General features: G+C 43.5%; 1 protein-coding gene across 1 annotated transcript in view; it reads left to right on the top strand.

Moving 5' to 3' along the window:
- Nucleotides 1–19,511, top strand: part of PSME4 (proteasome activator subunit 4) — a 340,163-nt gene that overhangs the window by 198,139 nt on the left and 122,513 nt on the right. Inside the window, exons 17-22 of the mRNA XM_082250997.1 lie at nt 2,404–2,471; nt 2,825–3,040; nt 4,600–4,757; nt 6,352–6,447; nt 8,297–8,352; nt 14,996–15,052. Of these exons, the coding sequence (XP_082107123.1) occupies nt 2,404–2,471; nt 2,825–3,040; nt 4,600–4,757; nt 6,352–6,447; nt 8,297–8,352; nt 14,996–15,052 (651 nt within the window). The remainder of the gene's footprint in view (nt 1–2,403; nt 2,472–2,824; nt 3,041–4,599; nt 4,758–6,351; nt 6,448–8,296; nt 8,353–14,995; nt 15,053–19,511) is intronic.

The raw sequence follows: 19,511 nt of genomic DNA, 5'->3' as shown, positions 1-19,511 counted from the left end.
TGGGAGAAGACATTGACTATTGCTAGGGACTGTAGCAGCCATTAGCGATAATAGCCACTGAATCCGGCAGGCTGGTTGTACCCAAGCTGATCGATTTGATAAACAGTTCCTGCTGAACCGGCTGAGATTTGAACTGTCTATGAGCGCCCTTAACCTCCCTGGCGGTATGATTCTTTTGGATTTTAGGTGCTGAAAGCGGTACCATTATTTTGCATGTAATTCGTGTGAATGAGCAGCCCAAACCAACTGTATACATTTATTATTTATATATATATATATATATATGTATGTGTATACAGTTGGTTTGGGCTGCTCCTTCACAAGAATTACGTATATATATATATATATATATATATATATATATATATAGTGTTTGTGTGTGTGTGTGTATATATATATATATATATATATATATATATATATATATATATATATAAAAAGTACAGTAAAACTGCAGGAAAGGGCACTGGGGGGGCAATGTAATGTGAATTTTTTTTATTTTGAATGGTATCAGTGTGTTTGGTGTGTTTTACATTTGAATTTGCCGCCGGTTCCACCCCCCGGCGGACGTCACGTCGCCGGAGACAGAAGCCGGGGCTCGCAGACGATCGGGAGGAAGCTCTGCCGCCGCATAACGCCCGCATTCTTCGCTGGATCCCGGAGAAAAGGTAAGTAAAACCTCTACCAGGATCCAGCGATCTTCCTAGCGCTACCCCGAGGTGTGGCTCGGGGTTACCGCTTTTGGCTCTAAAATCTAATCGAGTCACGCTCGGGAATACCGATAGGAAGGTTAAAAGCGTGTACCATTTAGATTAACACTGCAGCAGCCTAATTGTGACTAAGGAGAGGGGGGCTAAACCCAGTACAGCGAGCCAGGTCTCCCATAGTTTAAGAAAATTGCCCGGAGTGCCCCTATTTTGGTACACCTCTTTTTTGATCAGTAAGGTGCAGTTTACTTGCACTCTCCAGTTCTCAAATGTTGGAGGAATGGTAGATAAACACTTCATAGCAAGCGTTTTTCTGGCAAAATATAACAAAAGTATATTAGGTATTCTCGCCTCAGGTAGGATTTGTTTCTCATCAATATCTCCGAGCAAACACACCAAAGGAAGTAATTTGATTTGAGTTTGGTATAATCTGTTAAAAGTACCTACCACAATACTCCAGTACCAAACCAATTTGGAGCATCTCATATTAAAATAATTTGATGTCCATCCACTGTAGCAATCTTCCGCTCAATCCCAAAAATGTAAAAATATAATTCCAAACAATTGTCACTTAATCCCGTGTACTGGAAATCATATGTCTCTCCACAATATCGCTCGCAATCCACCTTCACCTTGTGATCACTTTTCCACCACACTTGTGCTCTTACCAGATTCTATTGACCTATATATGTTAGATAGCACAGCAAGCCTTTCTCCTTGTGGGGTTTAAATAGTACCATCCACTCTTCAATCCTCTGTGCCTTCTCTCCTCCTCCCAGGTATTAACACTCTGAGTAAAACATTAACCCTCTCATGATGCTTTCCATTAAATAAACATTTATTATAAAACATTTAAAAGTTTGCGCTCACATTTATCTGTGCACTAAGTCCTCGATGCACACAGGTATTTGCTTTTTGTTCTGCTTAAAATAGCTTGGCAATGTTAAAATCAGCCTATACAGCATTTTTTCCCTGTAAACTCCAGTCGCTTCCTGGAACACAGTGATGACGCCACCTGCCTCCGCCCCATATGTTATGTCACATCGCATGATTTCTGGTACAATAATTTTTATTGAAAATTTCCTTTTACAGAAGATTAATGAAAGGTTTTACAGTTTCAAAAGAAAAATGCAATACAACGGCAAACGGAAAGCAGTAACCTTGGAAATGATACAAGCAAGAGCATAGTGGTGCTTGCATAAAGCCGGTACATTGAGCAATAGGGTGCCTGCAGCTACCAACTGTAAAAGGATAACAGAGTGGCGCATATAGGAGTTACAAAGATCCAAAAAAGTACTTCTTTCACGAGGAAGTTTGCTCTTCATTGGCAACACTAAGCATCTCTAAAAGCAACTGCAAAAGGGAAAATAAAATATAAAAAAATAGTAGGGAGGCCAGGAATCAAAAGCACTTGCCTAGAGAGGAGGAGAAGGGGTGGGGGTGGGGGGCCTGACTGGACCCACCATAAAGGCTTAACCAGCCTCCACTAAGACCGCTTAAATGGAAAGCAAAGCGTGCTCGATGTTCGCCTGAGCATTCTAATCTATCCAAGGGCCCCAAACCCTGAGGTCTAGGGCGTGTGTATCTGGCAAAATTGATGTGATCTTCTACATCATGTGACTTCATTAGAAATTTGTACTAAAATATAAAACTTTGAGCCAATTAAAATATTTTATATCTACGTTCTTGTTTGTAGATGATGATGTCCTCCATGAGGAAGAATTAGACAAAGAGTTACTTTGGAACCTGCAGCTCCTTTCTGAGGTAACATTTTAATTGTCAATTTTTTTTTTCAAACAATGAACTATGTATTGTTAAACACTCAAAAGTTTATATCCTAAAGGTTAGTCTACATTGGGCCTTAGAGGTCAGGGATGCTCAGCCACAACATGGAGAGAAAACTCCGCAGAGGTGGGGCTTTCATTTGGTCTTAGTGGCCTGATTGTCCTGGAGCCACTGCCAGCCCAAGAGGACCGTGTACTATTTGTAGGATCTGCAACTCTAGTTGTTAGTGTGTTACAGAAAGTATTTTCCCTGAATTAAAAAAAAATAATAATATTTTGTGGATGTATTAAAAAATATGTTGATGTTTGTGATCATAAGGGGTTGTTTTGTAGGTAACAAGAGTGGATGGAGAGAAACTGCTTCCTTACAAAGACCAGCTTGTCAAAATTCTCCGGCGAACCTTGCACTTCACTTGTAAACAGGGTTATACATTGTCCTGTAATCTGCTGCACCATCTGCTTCGCTCCTGCACTCTCATCTACCCCACTGAGTACTGCAGTGTGCCGGGCGGATTCGATAAGCCTCTCTCTGAATATTTTCCAATCAAGGTAAGTCTCTGGCTTTTCTTTTGCAATTCCAGTCACGTTTATTGTAGATTTGTGGTGTTTTGGGATAATTTTTAAGCCCAGCTGCAATTTTTAAATTCATCTTAATAGGGTTACAGCCAGAAAAAAAAAGCTGGCAGATATTAAATGCTGGAATTAGGCTGACCATAGACATAAAGGGTGTTAGATCCTCAAGCATGATCTGTATGCCAGGAGATCTTTCTGCACTCTGCTGGCAATCGTGGGCATTAAAGCTATCCATACATAGAGCAAATTTTGACCAGTTCCTAATGAACTGGCTGAAAATTAAGCTGTGGATGGTCCTGTGGGCATCCTTCCACCTGGCACCCTTCGGTGTTAAAATCAGAGTGGCTTGCCACTGGTTGTTGTGGACGTCCTTTTTATTGCTCACCTGGTAGCGTGCACATAAAGGTGGCTGTTTGGGTCCTTGTAAAGGGGAAGGAGCCACCTGAAAACAGCAACCCGGGAAGGGGGATCCATAGAGAAGTAATTGTGAGCAACCACAGGCTAAAGCTTAGTACACATGGGCTGAATGTCGTGCGTCATCGGCCAGTTCAATAGAAACCAGATGACATTCGGCCCATGTGCACTGTAGGCAGTCGAACAGAAGCTGGCCATTCAACCGACTTTTGTCAATGGGGCATAACCAAAAAAGGTCTGCCAAATGGCTCCCGATTAGCGCTCTCAGCCAATGGCCAGAGTGTTCCAGCGGGGGCCGTCCCCCTGTCAGGACGCAGTAGCACAGCAGGGGAGATCGCTGCACTAACATCAGATTGTTAGTATAGTGGCTCCTCCAGAGCTGTCAGTTTTTTTTCATTCAGCCCTGCTGGGTTGAAAAAAAAAAAAGTGTACCAGGCTTTAGGAAGAAAAACAGACATGTCAACTTGGTAAGTGGTGAAGTCTGCAGCACTATGATTTTTTAAAATTAGAGTTTACTAACACTTCCAAATCTTTTTTTTTTTTTTTTTTTTTTTTACCTGGCTGCGAGTGTACATATTGGGGATGGTTGCCCCATTTCTAAGGCCCCATTCACACTTCTCGTAGTGGTGCTCGCGATTTTGTGTGGGTGATTTTTACACAATTCTGTGTCACACATAGGGCAACCCATTCACTTAAATGGACTACCTTATGCTTGCTTGTGGCCCAAAAGAAGCTCCTACTCCTTTTTTGAAACAAACGTCATGCAATTTGAAGGTTGTATTTTGCCGCCATTGCATTGCGATTCTGTCGTGCAACAGTCATGGCCGAGTCGCGTTGTGCTTAGGGTGCTATTTGGAATGAATGGCACTCAAGCATGTGTCACATGTTTTGTAGTGATTGTCACATGATTTGAAATCTCAGGCAGAATCGTGGCAATTTCAGCCGTGTTTCCAAATTGGAAGTGTGAATGGGGCCTAAGGGGGCTTTTACTGTAAAGAACATGAATCAGTAGTGCTGAGCTTGTGGTTCTTTATCATTTGTTCATGAGTATTGGTCGGGTTATGGCCAACAACCCAAATACATAATCACCACTTGGTTAAAAAATCAAAATCCCTTTCTAGGACTGGGGAAAGGCCGGTGACCTTTGGAACCTAAACATCAGGTGGCATGTTCCTTCAGCAGAGGAGGTTGAATTTGCATTCTACTTGCTGGACAACTTCCTTCAGCCAGAGCTAGATAAGCTTGATCGTTATGGGAGCGGAGAGCTCGAGTTGTCAAGGTAAATTATTTGTCTTTGAATTTGATAAAGCTTTTGGTTCTTTGCAGCTCCAGTGTTGGATTCTCACTGATTTTAGACATCATTTTCTGTAAGATATAAAGGGAAAAGTGCAGTGCCTTTATTACACACAGCTAGTGTGTGTGTATGTATATGTGTGTGTAATTATATATATATATATATATATATATATAGGGCCACTGATCGAGGGGGACCACCAGCCCTCTTGTAGGGGGCCCCGAGCACACAGGGGAGCCCACACAGAGAGGGGGATTAGTGATGGACAACAATTACAGAAATCTTCCTCCAGCACCTGAATCTGATCTGTCCCTCTCCCTGCTATCAGCTTTTATCTGTTGAGAAAGAGACAGTTGTCCCTCACTAACCCCCCTCCCTGTGTGGGCCCCCCTCCCAGCACTTATCTCTGCTCAGGAGTTTATTTGTAAATTGTAACTTTGTTTCTCTCTCTGTCTCTCTGATCACTGAGCTCCAACTTGCCCAGCCTGTATATTTTTCTCATCTCATCTTCTTTTTTATTTAACATAGTTTTATTTTTTAGATTTAGCAGGAATTATGCAAGTTATGTTATATTTGTGTCTGCTAATAGTGATTTTGTTGTAATTTTAGCTAAATATATCTTTAATATTTTCTTGGGGGGGGGGGGGGCCCTACCAGTTAGTCTGTACGGGGCCCCGCGATTTCTAACAGCAGCCCTGTGTGTGTGTGTGTGTGTGTGTGTGTGTGTGTGTGTATATATATATATATATATATGTGTATACACTCACCAGCCACTTTATTAGGTACACTTTGCTAGTATCAGGTTGGACCTCCTTTTGCCTTCAGAACTGCATTAATTGTTCGTGGCATAGATTCAACAAGGTGTTGGAAACATTTCTCAGAAATTTGCTGCAGATTTGTCGGCTGCACATCCATGATGAGAATCTCCTGTTCCACCACATCTCAAAGGTGCTCTATTGGATGAGATGTGGTGAGTGTGGAGGCCATTGGAGGACAGTGACCTCATTGGCGTGTTGAAGAAACCAGTGGTGAGATGAATGGGAGCTTTGTGACATGGTGCAATATCCTGCTGGAAGGAGCCATCAGAAGATGCGGACACTGTAGTCATAAAGGGATGGACATGGTCAGCAACGATACTTTGGTAGACCGTGGGGTTTAAACAATGTTCATTTGGTACTAAGAGGCCAAAGTGTGGCAAGAAAATATCCTCCACACCTTTGCACCACCACCGGCCTGAACTGTTGATAGAAGGCAGGATGGATCCATGCTCTCCTTTTTGTTTATTCCAAATTCTGACCCTACCATCTGAATGTCGCAGCTGAAATCGAGACTCATCAGACCAGGCAACGTTTTTCCAGGCCTCTATTCTATTGACAGAGGTATGCACTTTGCCCAAAAATAGGCTTTATCATTAAAGTGACATAATATCAAAATGAAATTAAAAACAAGCGGTTGGTGGAAAGTTACGTACTGTGCACCTCATTTGTTTTCTACTAAAGTAATGCAATTAAATTTGTGAAAAGATGACGTGTCCCTAACAGGGCATACAGAAGACTAATCATCATCTCTGTTTTCATAGGGATGATATTCAGCAATGTCTCACCATCATGCAGAACTGTCTCACTGGCTCAGGGAACATCCTACCTCCTTTGCAAGGGGAGAGAGTATCTCATCTGTAAGTATTAGGATGTTTTTTTTTTGTTTTTTTTTCCATTCATACAGTTGTTGAAACAATGTGCTCTGTATGTTGGGGGTTAAGCAGCTGATTCCTTTTGCCATGCACAGTATAGCTGTTTATTTTGGGGGGTTTTGCAGCAATTTATGGCTTATTGCATTTAAATCTATTTTCTTTTTATACCGATTATAATTGTCTATTACACCAAAAGTGAGAGAAGCTTAAGACACTAAGTTTTTCTACCCACTTTATGCCTCAGCTTTCAGCCAAGTCTTAGGTTGGGTGGCTGTTGACCAGTCATTTTATTGGCTCACCTTTTTGCTTTTAATAATTTACCAGCTTAATTGCCCTGCTTAATTTCCCAAAAGGGTTTTTGAGGTCCAATTATCTTTAAAGATTTGTAATTGGCTACAAGGGACTACAGTATTTGCATATTACATGTGCAGGTTCTTCTTCCTGCTTAGTAGAGCTGCACAGTTTCGGCCTATCTGGTTGAAAACAGTAGACTCTTTTTGGTCTATAACTTTTTGTGGTCTTATCCCCCCCACCAGTCCCCATTGTTACAGTGAGCTGGGGATCTTCTCCCTGCACACGCTATCACAATTAAAAAAAATAAAAAAAGCAGTTTTACATGGCTTGACCCACTTGGCCGCATCATTCCTTCACAGAGTTCTGCAAATTGGGGAACTACAACTACCATCAGCCATTGTGGCTGACGGTTTGTAGTTCCCAATGAACTACCAGGGCGCTGATGAGCGCTCTAAATAGTTCATTGATGCTTCTGTCATTCAGTAATTTCCAGACCATACCAGGTATGGGCAGACAGCTACACTGACAGTTTGTTGGAGTATGAGATTGCACATGTGATCTGCTGATCATGGGTGCAAAGCTTTACAGGTTCCTAATAGGAAAATTAAAAAATGCTAATTTGTTTTTACCTTCAGTAGAAATTACCCTCACTTTGTAGAAATGATTTGTACCTGTTCCTTCTGTTGCAGGGAGTGAAGGGAAATCTTTCCAGTGGAACAAAGGCAGCAAAAAACAAACTGTTACCCTTCTTTACTATATTCCAAAATTAAAGAAAAGGTTGCCCAGTTCAGGCAAAATACAGGATTGCAGATGCGACCTACCGATTCAATAAGTTATAATGTTAAAGGATAAGTTCATCTTTTGTAACATGTTACATGTTACACCCATATTCAGGGTGTAACATGTTATGAATGCTCTGGCCCCCACACCTCCCTGATCCCCACTGTGCCAGCTAGCAGGGGTTCTTCTCCACCCACTAGCTGTCAAATAAAAAAAATAAAAAATGTGGCCATGCGGGGCTCTGCCCACCCGGCCACGTCACTCATTCACAGCGCTCTGTGAATGAAAAACTACAAGGTCCTGCAGCCCTAGCACCTATTGGCTTGTAGTTTTCAGTGAACTTCCACGGCACTGTGAGCCCTGTGGTAGTTTGTAGTATTCTTCCTTTCATCATGTATCGGCTTCCTTGTATGGGGAAACCTATACACTAACAAGTCTGCAGGAGACCTGCATGGTATACGCAATCTGCTGATTTTGCTGCAATGCTTTCCAGGCTCCTGCAACAAAAGATAAGAAATACATATTTTTTTACCTGTAAAAAATGTGCATTTTATTATTTTTTCTGAAAAGGTGAACTTATCCTTCAAAGGCTTAGAGTTAGTGTGCTGCAGTTAGAATACAGATGTCAGAAATACTGTAAGTGGTACTAGCCACTATTTTTATTAGGATGCAATTAAGCCTTTCATGGATTGTGATTTCATTGAAAATATCATGGCGTATGCGTAGATAAAAAGGGTTTTTTTGTATCCTATTTTAACAGGGTTACAAGTATGGTATCTCTGGATGAGACCAAACTCTTCACCGGTATAGACTATGGTGAGTACAACCTGTCATTATTCCTAAGACCTAAAAATGTTGATGGCCTTCATGTATCTAAATGACTTGAAAGAAAATGCATTTTGCAAGGTAATCAATTTTCTAACCTGCACGAGACAAGATTTGGCTGCTGTGAGCAGCAGGGGGACAGTTGGTCTTTCAGCGATGCCATACCTTAGCCCCAGAAATGGCTTTATAATCCGATTTCTTAATTCCATTCTTATATAGAAAGAAAGGTGAAAACTCGCAGTTTCTGGCCTGGAACTCCACTACAAAAAATCAGGGCTTATGTTCTTTTGGCTTGTACCTATTCTTTCTCTTTCATATACATTTTATGGGTTTTTCAGCTGTTACAAGTACATTTATAAATGGTACAGCACAGAAAAGAAATCAATCATAAGTGTAAAAGTGTAAAATATTTTGCATTACCTGGTGTATATTTTCTGTCTTTTTGGAGTACATGTCCTTTTAACCCCTTCCTGCTCACCCTTGCATCCCCTTTAAAAGTTCTTAACTCCCGGGGGGGGAGGATCAGCAGTCATGTGACTACTGTGATTGATCGTCATAGTGGTCACCTGATCGGAAGCCGGTCCTGCACAGGGAAGATTCTGGCAGCATGCTTCGGCGTCTCGAGCTGCCGGCAGCCATGTTGGAGAATTCTGATGTCATGGAGGCCATTTTCCATTGGCTTGGCTGGTCTCCGGTCGGCTGCCATGTTTTTTTAGCCCAATGTCACAGCAGCCATTTTCTTTTAGTCCTGGAGATGCTGGAGGCGACCAAAGCCTTTATGGGGCTGCCGAAGCTCTTCCTCTTCCAACTCCTTCCCCTTTTCCTGTGCCCAGGGAATATAAAAATGGATGGCGTCCATGCTGGGTCCAAATTTTCGGCGCTCCTCCGGTCGGTAGAGTTAGTCCTTTGGGGTCCCTGTTGTCTCTCTTTCTGCTAATGGGTACCCTGAGCCTTGGGAGGATCCTTTAATGATTCTAAAAGATGGTTTGTACTGCAACGTCTTCCTTTCCTTATGGAGCCTCTGGGTCACATCTTCCCCACTGACCCCCTTATGTGTCATGCCGCATGTTTACTATGACTGGTTCGACATTGCAGCCAGTCTTTGCCTTAGCCCTGGTGTCTCAGACCCTAATTGAACGGGCTAAGCTTTTGCGCCAGTGCCTGGGGGTGAGCAGGTCCCCACTGCTTATGTTAATTTAAAGGCCCAGTTGGTCCATGGGCTGCAGGTTATTTGTGATGCAGCTTTGGATACAGCTCCTGTGCTGTCCAAACTTTCTGTTTCAGTGGTGGTGATTAGGCGCGTGCTGTGGCTTAAGAATTGGTCCTCAGACCAAGCCTCTAAGAAAGCTTTCATTGATATGCCCTTTCAAGGCGATCGCCTGTTTGGGGATACCCTGGATGACATCATTAAGGGTATTGCGGTGGAGGGGAGGAGTACCTTCCTGCAATAGTCTAGGAAAGGGAAGGAGCCTCATCGCAGACGGGGGGCTCTCCTTCTCAGCACATATAAAATTCTTTTGTGCCTCTGGGATGGAGAATAAGGGAAATAGATCTTTCAAATCTTCCCTGGGAGGTTCCAAGTATCCTTAGTCTGGTAAGCCTAGAGCTAGCTTCTCCGGACCCACAGACAAGACCCCCTCAGCATGAAGGTCTGTCCTCACCCATTATTAGGGTGGGGAAACATCTTCGCTGGTTTCCGACCTCGTGGACCTCCTTCATGAGCATCAAGGGGATCCACAAAATTATTATTTTTGGGGTACCCAGAAAGGGGGGGGACAAAGCTTTTTCAGGTTTTTTAGGTCCTGAGTCTCCTTGTGCGCTTTTAATGCCTGCAAAGGTTCAGGTGATGTCGGAACTACCTAAGGTTCCCCCTATCCCTGTCCAGGGAATTGATTTACCTAGGTCTGATTTTAATTCTGACCAGGGTGATCCTTCCTCTGGACAAGCTTCAGGAACCACAGACCGTGATTCACCGACTGCTGTCACACAGATAGTTCTCTCCCATTTTGCATACAGGTTCTGAGTCTGGTGGTATCCACCTTCAAGACAGTTCTGGTTGCACAGTCCTATATGCTGATCATTTAGCAGGTTCGGCTCCATAGGAGTATCCCGAGGTTTGTGGCGAGAACACGGGTTCCTCTGGCAGATGCTGCAGGCGTCCAAGGGCCATGGTAAGGCCAGTATCATCCTTGGGTCAGGCTTCTTCCGCAATTCCTGCGAGGAATCAAGGACGAGCATCTTCCAATCAGTCTGGTGGCCATAAACGTCCATTGGGGGCTTCCTCTCAGAGAAGACCAGTTGTCCCAAGGGCTGATCTACCATCCTGCTTTACAGTCGCTGGTTTTAATGGCTTAGCTATTGAAAGCCAGGTACTGAGGGTTAGAGGTCTGTTTGGATCAGTGATCCCTACTATGGTGAAGGCAAGGAAGTAGTCTTCCAGCAAGATATACCATCGTACGTGGAAAGCGTATATTTCTTGAGTCGATTGGCGCTCATCCTCGATCTTTTTTCTATGGCGCGGGTCTTGACCTTTCTTCAACAGGGCTTTGATCAGAAGTTGGCCTTGAGTACTATCAAGAGCCAGGTGTCTGCCCTGGCAATCTTTTTCTGGCGACCCCTAGCAATTAGTTCGTACCTTCATTCAGGTGGTTCGACATGTGGCTCCACCTGTACTTGTACTTGTACTTTTGCCGCCATGGGATTTAAATTTAGTACTTTTTGTTTCTCCAGAAACCTCCATTTGAGAATATTCAGGAGATTCCCTTGCCTACGTTATCCCAGAAGGTGACATTCTTGGCGGCTATTACCTTGGCCTGCAGAGTATTAGAATTGGCGCCATTATCCTGTCGCAGTCCCTTTTTAGTAGTCCATAGGGATGAAGTGGTTCTTCATCCCTGTCTATCATTCCTGCCAAAAGTTGTCTCTGACTTCCATATGAATGAGGACTTTGTGTTGCCTTCCTTGTGTCCCAAGCCGGCTCATCCCAAGGAATTTGCTTTGCATACCTTGGATGTGGGTCGTGCGATTCGGGTGTATCTGGCAGCTACTGAGTCCTTTCGGAGGTCAGACTTGCTTTTTATGGATAGGGCCGGACCAAGAAAAGGACTGGCCACTTCTTCGGCTACCATCTCCAGATGGATCAGACAGACAGGACACAGGCCTATTCCATTAAAGGGTCAGGTTCCTCCTTTCCCTGTCAGGGTGCATTCTACGCGGGCGCTGAGTGCTTCTTGGGCCTTCCGTCATCGATCTCTTTAGTTTGCAAGGCGGCCACTTGGTTGTCAGTGCATACCTTCACAAAATTCTATAAGGTAGATACTTTGCAGCCAAAAGAAGCATCCACAGATGCCAAAGTTTTGCAGGCTGCTGTTTAAGAGGGGCTATTCCCTCGCGAGTGGTGTTTTTTCTTTAACTTTTATTTTTCAGACGGGTCTCCTGTGTCCTGGTTAAGGGCTCTTATGTTAAGCCTTGGGTTATTTTCCCCACCCCTCATTTTCCTTTTGGCACTGCTTTTGGACATCCCAGTAGTTATGATTTATGGAGCGCTGTCTCCATCGAACGAAAAAGAAAATGGGATTTTTGTACTTGCCATAAAATCCATTTCTCTGAGTTCGACGGACACAGCACCCACCCCTCTATGGAGTTCTGATACTTCTAATACTGCTTGCTACTAAACTGATTACAGTACATAGAGCAGAGAGGAGGGTTATATACCATCTGAGGATGGCCCTTGGGCGTAGCCAGGTGTTTTTTGTTCTGCCTAGTCCTACTCCTGGAGGAAGCAATATAACCCAGTAGTTATGATTTATGGAGCGCTGTGTCCGTCATACTCGGAGAAATGGATTTTATGGTAAGTGCAAAATCTCATTTTTCCCAGTAGTGTACGCTGTTTTCGACATCTTAGTCTTTGTGCTGTGAGCGCGCTCTCAGCACTTAAACATTGCCCGCCCAGCGATGCATACAGTCAGGTCCATAAATATTGGGACATCGACACAATTCTAATCTTTTTGGCTCTATACACCACCACAATGGATTTGAAATGAAAAAAACAAGATGTGCTTTAACTGCAGACTTTCAGCTTTGATTTGAGGGTATTTACATCCAAATGAGGTGAAAGGTTTAGGAATTACAACAGTTTGTGTATGTGCCTCCCACTTTTTAAGGAACCAAAAATAATGGGACAATTGGCTGCTCAGCTGTTCCATGGCCAGGTGTGTGTTATTCCATCATTATCCCATTTACAAGGAGCAGAGGTCCAGAGTTAATTTCAAGTGTGCTATTTGCATTTGGAATCTGTTGCTGTCAACTCTCAATAAAAGATCCAAAGAGCTGTCACTATCAGTGAAGCAAGCCATCATTAGGCTGAAAAAACAAAACCCATCAGAGAGATAGCAAAAACATTAGGTGTGGCCAAGTCAACTGTTTGGGTCATCCTTAAAAAGAAAGAACGCACCGGGGAGCTCAGCAACACCAAAAGACCCGGAAGACCATGGAAAACAACTGTGGCGGATGACTGAAGAATTCTTTCCCTGGTGAAGAAAACACCCTTCACAACAGTTGGCCAGATCAAGAACACTCTCCAGGAGGTAGGTGTATGTGTGTCAAAGTCAACAATCAAGAGAAAACTTCACCAGAGTGAATACAGAGATTCACCACAAGATGTAAATCATTGGTGAGCCTCAAAAACAGGAAGGCCAGATTAGAGTTTGCCAAACAACATCTAAAAAAGCCTTCACAGTTCTGGAACAACATCCTATGGACAGATGAGACCAAGATCAACTTGTACCAGAGTGATGGGAAGAGAAGAGTATGGAGAAGGAAAGGAACTGCTCATGATCCAAAGCATACCACCTCATCAGTGAAGCATGGTGGTGGTAGTGTCATGGCGTGGGCATATATGGCTGCCAATGGAACTGGTTCTCTTGTATTTATTGATGTGACTGCTGACAAAAGCAGCAGGATGAATTCTGAAGTGTTTCGGGCAATATTATCTGCTCATATTCAGCCAAATGCTTCAGAACTCATTGGACGTCGCTTCACAGTGCAGATGGACAATGACCCGAAGCATACTGCGAAAGCAACCAAAGAGTTTTTTAAGGGAAAGAAGTTGAATGTTATGCAATGGCCAAGTCAATCACCTGACCTGAATCCGATTGAGCATGCATTTCACTTGCTGAAGACAAAACTGAAGGGAAAATGAACAAGCAGGAACTGAAGACAGTTGCAGTAGAGGCCTGGCAGAGCATCACCAGGGATGAAACCCAGCGTCTGGTGATGTCTATGCGTTCCAGACTTCAGGCTGTAATTGACTGCAAAGGATTTGCAACCAAGTATTAAAAAGTGAAAGTTTGATTTATGATTGTTGATCTGTCCCTTTAAAAAGTTGGAGGCACATATACAAACTGTTGTAATTCCTACACAGTTCAACTGATTTGGATGTAAATACCCTCAAATTAAAGTTGAAAGTCTGCAGTTAAAGCACATCTTGTTTTTTTCATTTTCATTCATGTCCCAATATTTATGGACCTGACTGTATGTGTGATGTGGGGGCATTAAAGCCCAGCTTTTTTGCCGCCAAACGTGTGGATTACTGGAGCATAAAGGGGTAATGCATATGCCGGCTGTGTTCTCAGTAGCATTAAAGTGGTTCTAAAGTGTTTTTACATTAATGCAGTCTATGCATTTAAGTAAAAAACTTAGTTGATGCAGTTTTCCCCCAGCCCCCCTAAATACTTATTTACAGAGAATAGCGCACACATGCAAAAGAAATGACTATCAAATATAAAGGCAATCCATAAATAAAAATGGGGATTTAGTCCCACCATATGGCCATATCGTGCTCAAGCCCACCACTATGTCAAAGTACCCCATTGTCAGTGGGTCCTACACTATCCATAAAAAGGATGAATCCAACCTCTCACCATTGGAGATACTTACTCCTTACTGGGAGAGATTTGCAACTGCACTATAAGGGACTCATCCTATATCGGCTTGCTAGTGGACACTGATAGAGTACATGTGTGGGAGGGTGGGGTGTTCAACCCCAGAAGTCTGGTCAGACCGATTCTCTGGTCAGTAGATCTGGTCAGCGCTATTCTCTGTAAATATGCATGTTGCTTGGTTCATAGCTGCACCAGCTTTAGAAATGCATGTTCAGGGTGCGCCCCCCCCAGCTCTTTGTTTGTTATGTATTCAGTCCCCCCTAAATACTTGCCTGTTCTTGTTTAGAAGAGAGTGTGTGTGTGGACACAGCGGATCAGGAGTCAGCATGCACAAGTGCCCCCAGAGCAAGCAGCTTGCTATGGAAGCACTCGGCAGGGGGGAGAGGCCAGGAGTGTCTGGTGGGGGGGTGGCAAAAAATTACCACGGGGCTGCAAAGCCATTGCATAGAGCAGGTAAGTATGCGCTGTTCGTTATTTTAAAACTTTTGCCTTTAGAATGACTTTAAAGACTTTACAGGTGTCATTCAGGAATTATGCTGAAGGCTGGTGTCACATTCGCCCTACTGGTGATTCTGTAGCAATATCTGGAGAATAGGAGAAGCGTGGCACTACTGCTAAGCATAAATTTGAGTCATTAGTCATACTAAATAGATTTCACTTGTCTAATTCATTTTTTTTACATTTTTTTCCAGATTCTTCTAGAAAAAACTACAGAGAATCCATTGCAAAAACGCTCAGGAAACTTTTGCGTAAGTCCTTTTTATGTCTCATTTTTGTTTAGTTTTTTTTTCCAAATTTGCAGTTATGCGTTAATGTATAACTTATAAAACATTGCTCGGTGCAATGAAGAAACCATACTGGTCAAAAATAGTGCTAATAAAAAATATAAAATCATAAAGGAAAAGTACAGCCAAAGCTTGTGAGGGAGAAGGGGGTGCAGAGCAGACAGCAGTGACTGACAGTCGCCAGTTCTCTGCTCAGGGAGCTGTGAGAACCGAGCGATCAGCGGTGTTTGATCCCGTGGTTCTCAGTCTTAGATCCGGCGGTGGACATATGCAGCATCCGAGCGAAATTTCAGCTCCAGACGGTTTTACCCACCTAATGACCCTGCCATTTTTTGTGATACGGCACTGCGTTGCTTTAACTGACAATTGCGTGGTCGTGTGACGCTGTACCCAAATAAAATTGATGTCTTTTTTTTCCCCCACAAAGTTTTTTTTTTTTTTTTTTGTGGTGCTATTTGATCACCTTCGCATTTTTTTTTTTTTTTTTTTTTTTTTTTGCGCTATATACAAAAAAAAACAATCACAATTATGAAAAAAAAGCAGTATTTTTTACTTTCTGCTATAAAAGACTCCTAATAAATTAAAAAAAATAATAATTTTTTTCATCAATTTAGGCCAATATGTATTCTGCTACAAATTTTTGGTAAAAAAAAAAATCCTAATAAGCGTGTATTGATTGGTTTGCGCGTGGGCGGCACAGTGGTGTAGTGGTTAGCACTTTCACCTAGCAGCAAGAGGGTTGCTGGTTCGAATCCCAACCACGACACTACCTGCCTGGAGTTTGCATGTTCTTCCTGTGCCTGCATGGGTTTCCTCCAGGTATTCCGGTTTCCTCCCACACTCCAAAGACATGCTGGTAGGTAAATTGGATCCTGTATAAAATTTTCCCTTCTATGTATGTATGAATGTGAGTTAGGGACCATAGATTGTAAGCTCCTTGAGGGCAGGGACTGATGTGAATGTACAATGTATATGTAAAGCGCTGCGTAAATTGACAGCGCTGTATAAGTACCTGAAATGAAATAAAATAAAAGGTAAAGCGTCTACAAACTATGGGATACATTTATGGACTTTTTATTTTTTTTATTGTTTTTCCTAGTAATGGCGGCAATCAGCCATTTTTAGCCGGACTACGACATTATGGTGGACAAATCTATCACTTAAGTGACACTTTTTGAGGGCCAGTGACACCAATATAGTGATCAGTGCTAAAAATATGCACTGTTGCTGTATAAATGACACTGGCAGGGAAGGGGTTAACACTAGGGGTGATCAAGGGGTTTAGTGTGCTCCTAGAGTGCTTTCTAACTTTAGGGGAACTGGATTTACTAGAGGAACAGAGAGATCTGTATTTCAGGTGATTGGCTTCCACTGTGTCCAATCACAGCGGGAGCAGGGCTTCAGCGGCATGTCTGCGCCCCCGAAAACCCCTGCACAAAATCACGTACATGCATCCGGGCCGCCCTGCTGCAGTACATATGCAGTGGGTGGTCCGGAACTGGTTAAGGCCCCGTTCACATAGGGGCGATCTGACTTCGGGGGGCGACCTCCGAGGTCGCGGTGCAAGCAGCGCGCCGCGACCTCGGAGCGGCCGCCACGGACTTCATAACATTGAAGTCTATGGCGGTCGTCTCCGGGTCGCCCCAAAGAAGCTCCGGACCCTTTTTCTAAGTCGGAGCGACTTGTGTCGCTCCTATTAGAACGGGTCTGCAGCTTCCCTATGGAAGGCGACCTGGTCACCTCACAGGTCGCCTTAGTGTGAACGGGGGCTTAAGTGCAAATGTGCATAAAGTTCATTTAAAAACAAAAAGATCATGATCAGTTCTCAATCAAGTGAAAGACCTCATCAGGTCATTATTAGACAGAGGCAACTTTTTTCCCCAACAGAAACAAACTCACCAGATTGATGTGTTCTATGTTCTACAAATCTCATATAATTTTTTGATAGTTTCACAGATGCTAGTGTAAGAAGTTAAAACCTTAAGGTTTTAGTTATGCATTGATGGTGTGACCTTAGGGGCTTCATGCACACAAGACATTAAAAACAAGGCTCTTAGGCTGCATTCACATGTCAGCTTATAATCGCGGGCAGAACCGCCGCGGTTCCGCCCGCGATTCGGAGATTTATTGCAAATCGCGGGACGCCTAGCGTTGCCCGTTGATTTGCAATAGCCCCCCAAACGCCGAGCGATGTTGCAGCGATTTACGCCCGCCGAATCGCGGCAACATCGCGCAAACAAAATCGCGGGACGCAATACGCTCCAAAAAAGTACAAGAGCTTCTTTGGAGCGTATTGCGTCCCGCGATTATTTTGCAATAAATCTCCGAATCGCGGGCGGAACCGCGGCGGTTCTGCCCGCGATTATAAGCTGACATGTGAATGCAGAGAATTTTTTTTTTCTAATTCTAAATGCCCCTCTATGTTAGCCTAAGTGTCCTTTGACGCAGGTGTTTTCAGGCATTTTGAAAAAAAAAAAAACGCATCACTTGCGAGTTTAGGAGAGGAGTGTTTTGGCAGAAAAAACATTAGACGTGCCTTAAGGCGTATACTAGGGTTACCACCTCACCCCTGAACACATACGAGTTACACAGGTTCTGAGGCTAATTTATTGCAGATAAGGCACCAAGTGAGTTTAATTAGCACATTAATCAGCCACAGAACTTGTGTAATTCAAATGTGTTTGGGTTTAAAGGGATGAAGTGGCAACCCTAGCGTTTACACACACCTAAATGCTAGGCATGTTGATTGCTTAAGCTTTCGTTCATTCCAATGGCCTGAATAAATGAATGTGATTGTAAAGGCACAGCTTTTTTTTCATCGTTGAATATAACATCCGTTCTACTTCCCTCCTCTGTGCAGTTGGTTTTGCACACAGAGCAACTCATATCCTCCTCTTCTCGGGTTCCTCTTCGTCTCTCTTGGCCCCTCCCTACGGACGAGTGCCCCCACAGCAAGCAGCTTACTATGGGGGCACCCGAGCCACAGCTCCCTGTGTCCATTTAGACACAGAGCTGTGGTTTGGCCCCTCCCCTTCTCTCCTGATTGGGTAACTGACTTTGATTCAAAGCAGTGGCAGGCAATGGCGCCGCTGCTGTGTCTCAGCCAATCGGGAGATGAGTCCCAGACGGCCAAGGCAGTCGTGCACATGGTGGATGTAGATAGAGCTCAGGTAAGTAAAGAGGGGGGCTGCTGCACACAGAAGGTTTTTTTTATCTTAATGCATAGAATGCATTAGGATAAAAAAAACTTCTGACTTTACAACCACTTTAATAATCTGACAAAAAGAATAAATAATTGCCCAAGCGCTTGACGTGCCCAAACGCATTTCCAAAATCTGGCTTTAGGCGCTTATTAACAATGCTTTTTCCCTGCAGCAAGGGCATCCAGCGAAGGAAAAAATAAATCATCCTGTGTGCATGAGGCTTTAACCACTTAAGCCTTGGAGGATTTGGCTGCTCAAAAACCAGGGCCTATTTTGCATTTCGGCACTGCGTGAATTTAACGGACAATTGCGCGGTCGTGCGACGCTGTACCCAAATTAAATTGACGTCCTTTTTTTCCCACAAACAGAGCTTTCTTTTGGTGGTATTTGATTACTTGTGCGATTTTTACTTTTTGCGCTATAAAAAAAATAAGAGTGACAATTTAGAAAAAATAATATTTTTCAAATTTTTTATATGAAATTCTCAAAAAAAATGTAAAAATCTAAATTTTTTAACATTTTAGGCCAATTTGTTTTCTGCTACATATTTTTGGTAAAAAAAATCCCAATAAGCGGATTTTGATTGGTTTGTGCAAAAGTTATTGCGTTTACTAACTACGGGAAAGATTTATGTCATTTTTATTGTTTTTTTAAACTAGTAATGGCGGTGATCTGCGATTTTTTTTTTTTTTTTTTTTTGCGGGACTGCGACATTGCGGCGGACAGATCGGACCCCTGACTGACATTTTTGACACTTTTTTGGGAGTACCAGTGACATTACTACAGTAATCAGTGCTATAAATATGCACTGTTACTGTAAAAATGACACTGGCAGGGAAGGAGTTAACTTTATTAGTGATCAAGGGTTTAAGTGTGTCCCTAGGGGCGTGATTCTAACTGTCAAGGGGCGTGGCTTGTGATGTAACCACAGAGACATACAATCCTACATAGCAGGATCGTATAGTCTCTGCAGTTACACCAGGGAGAATGACAGACGGCTGTGTTTACATCAGCTACCGGCCTTTCTCTCTCTCTCCAGCGGGAGATCGCGAGTGCCCGGCGGACATCGGAGCCGCCGGTCACCCGCGTGGGGATGTCAGGGAACAAGCGGGGGCGGTAGCGTGCCTCTGGCGGGGCGCGCTCGCCCCCTAGAGTCTCGTGGGCGAGCGACGTACCGGTACGTCGCTTTGCCCAGGAGGGGCTGACCGCCGCAGTATATG

The sequence above is a fragment of the Pelophylax lessonae genome (genome assembly GCF_965119305.1).
Source record: "Pelophylax lessonae genome assembly, chromosome: 3".
In the NCBI taxonomy this organism is placed as follows: domain Eukaryota; kingdom Metazoa; phylum Chordata; class Amphibia; order Anura; family Ranidae; genus Pelophylax; species Pelophylax lessonae.
Note: the sequence above shows the minus strand (reverse complement) of the source record. Positions and strands in the feature narration are given on the sequence as shown.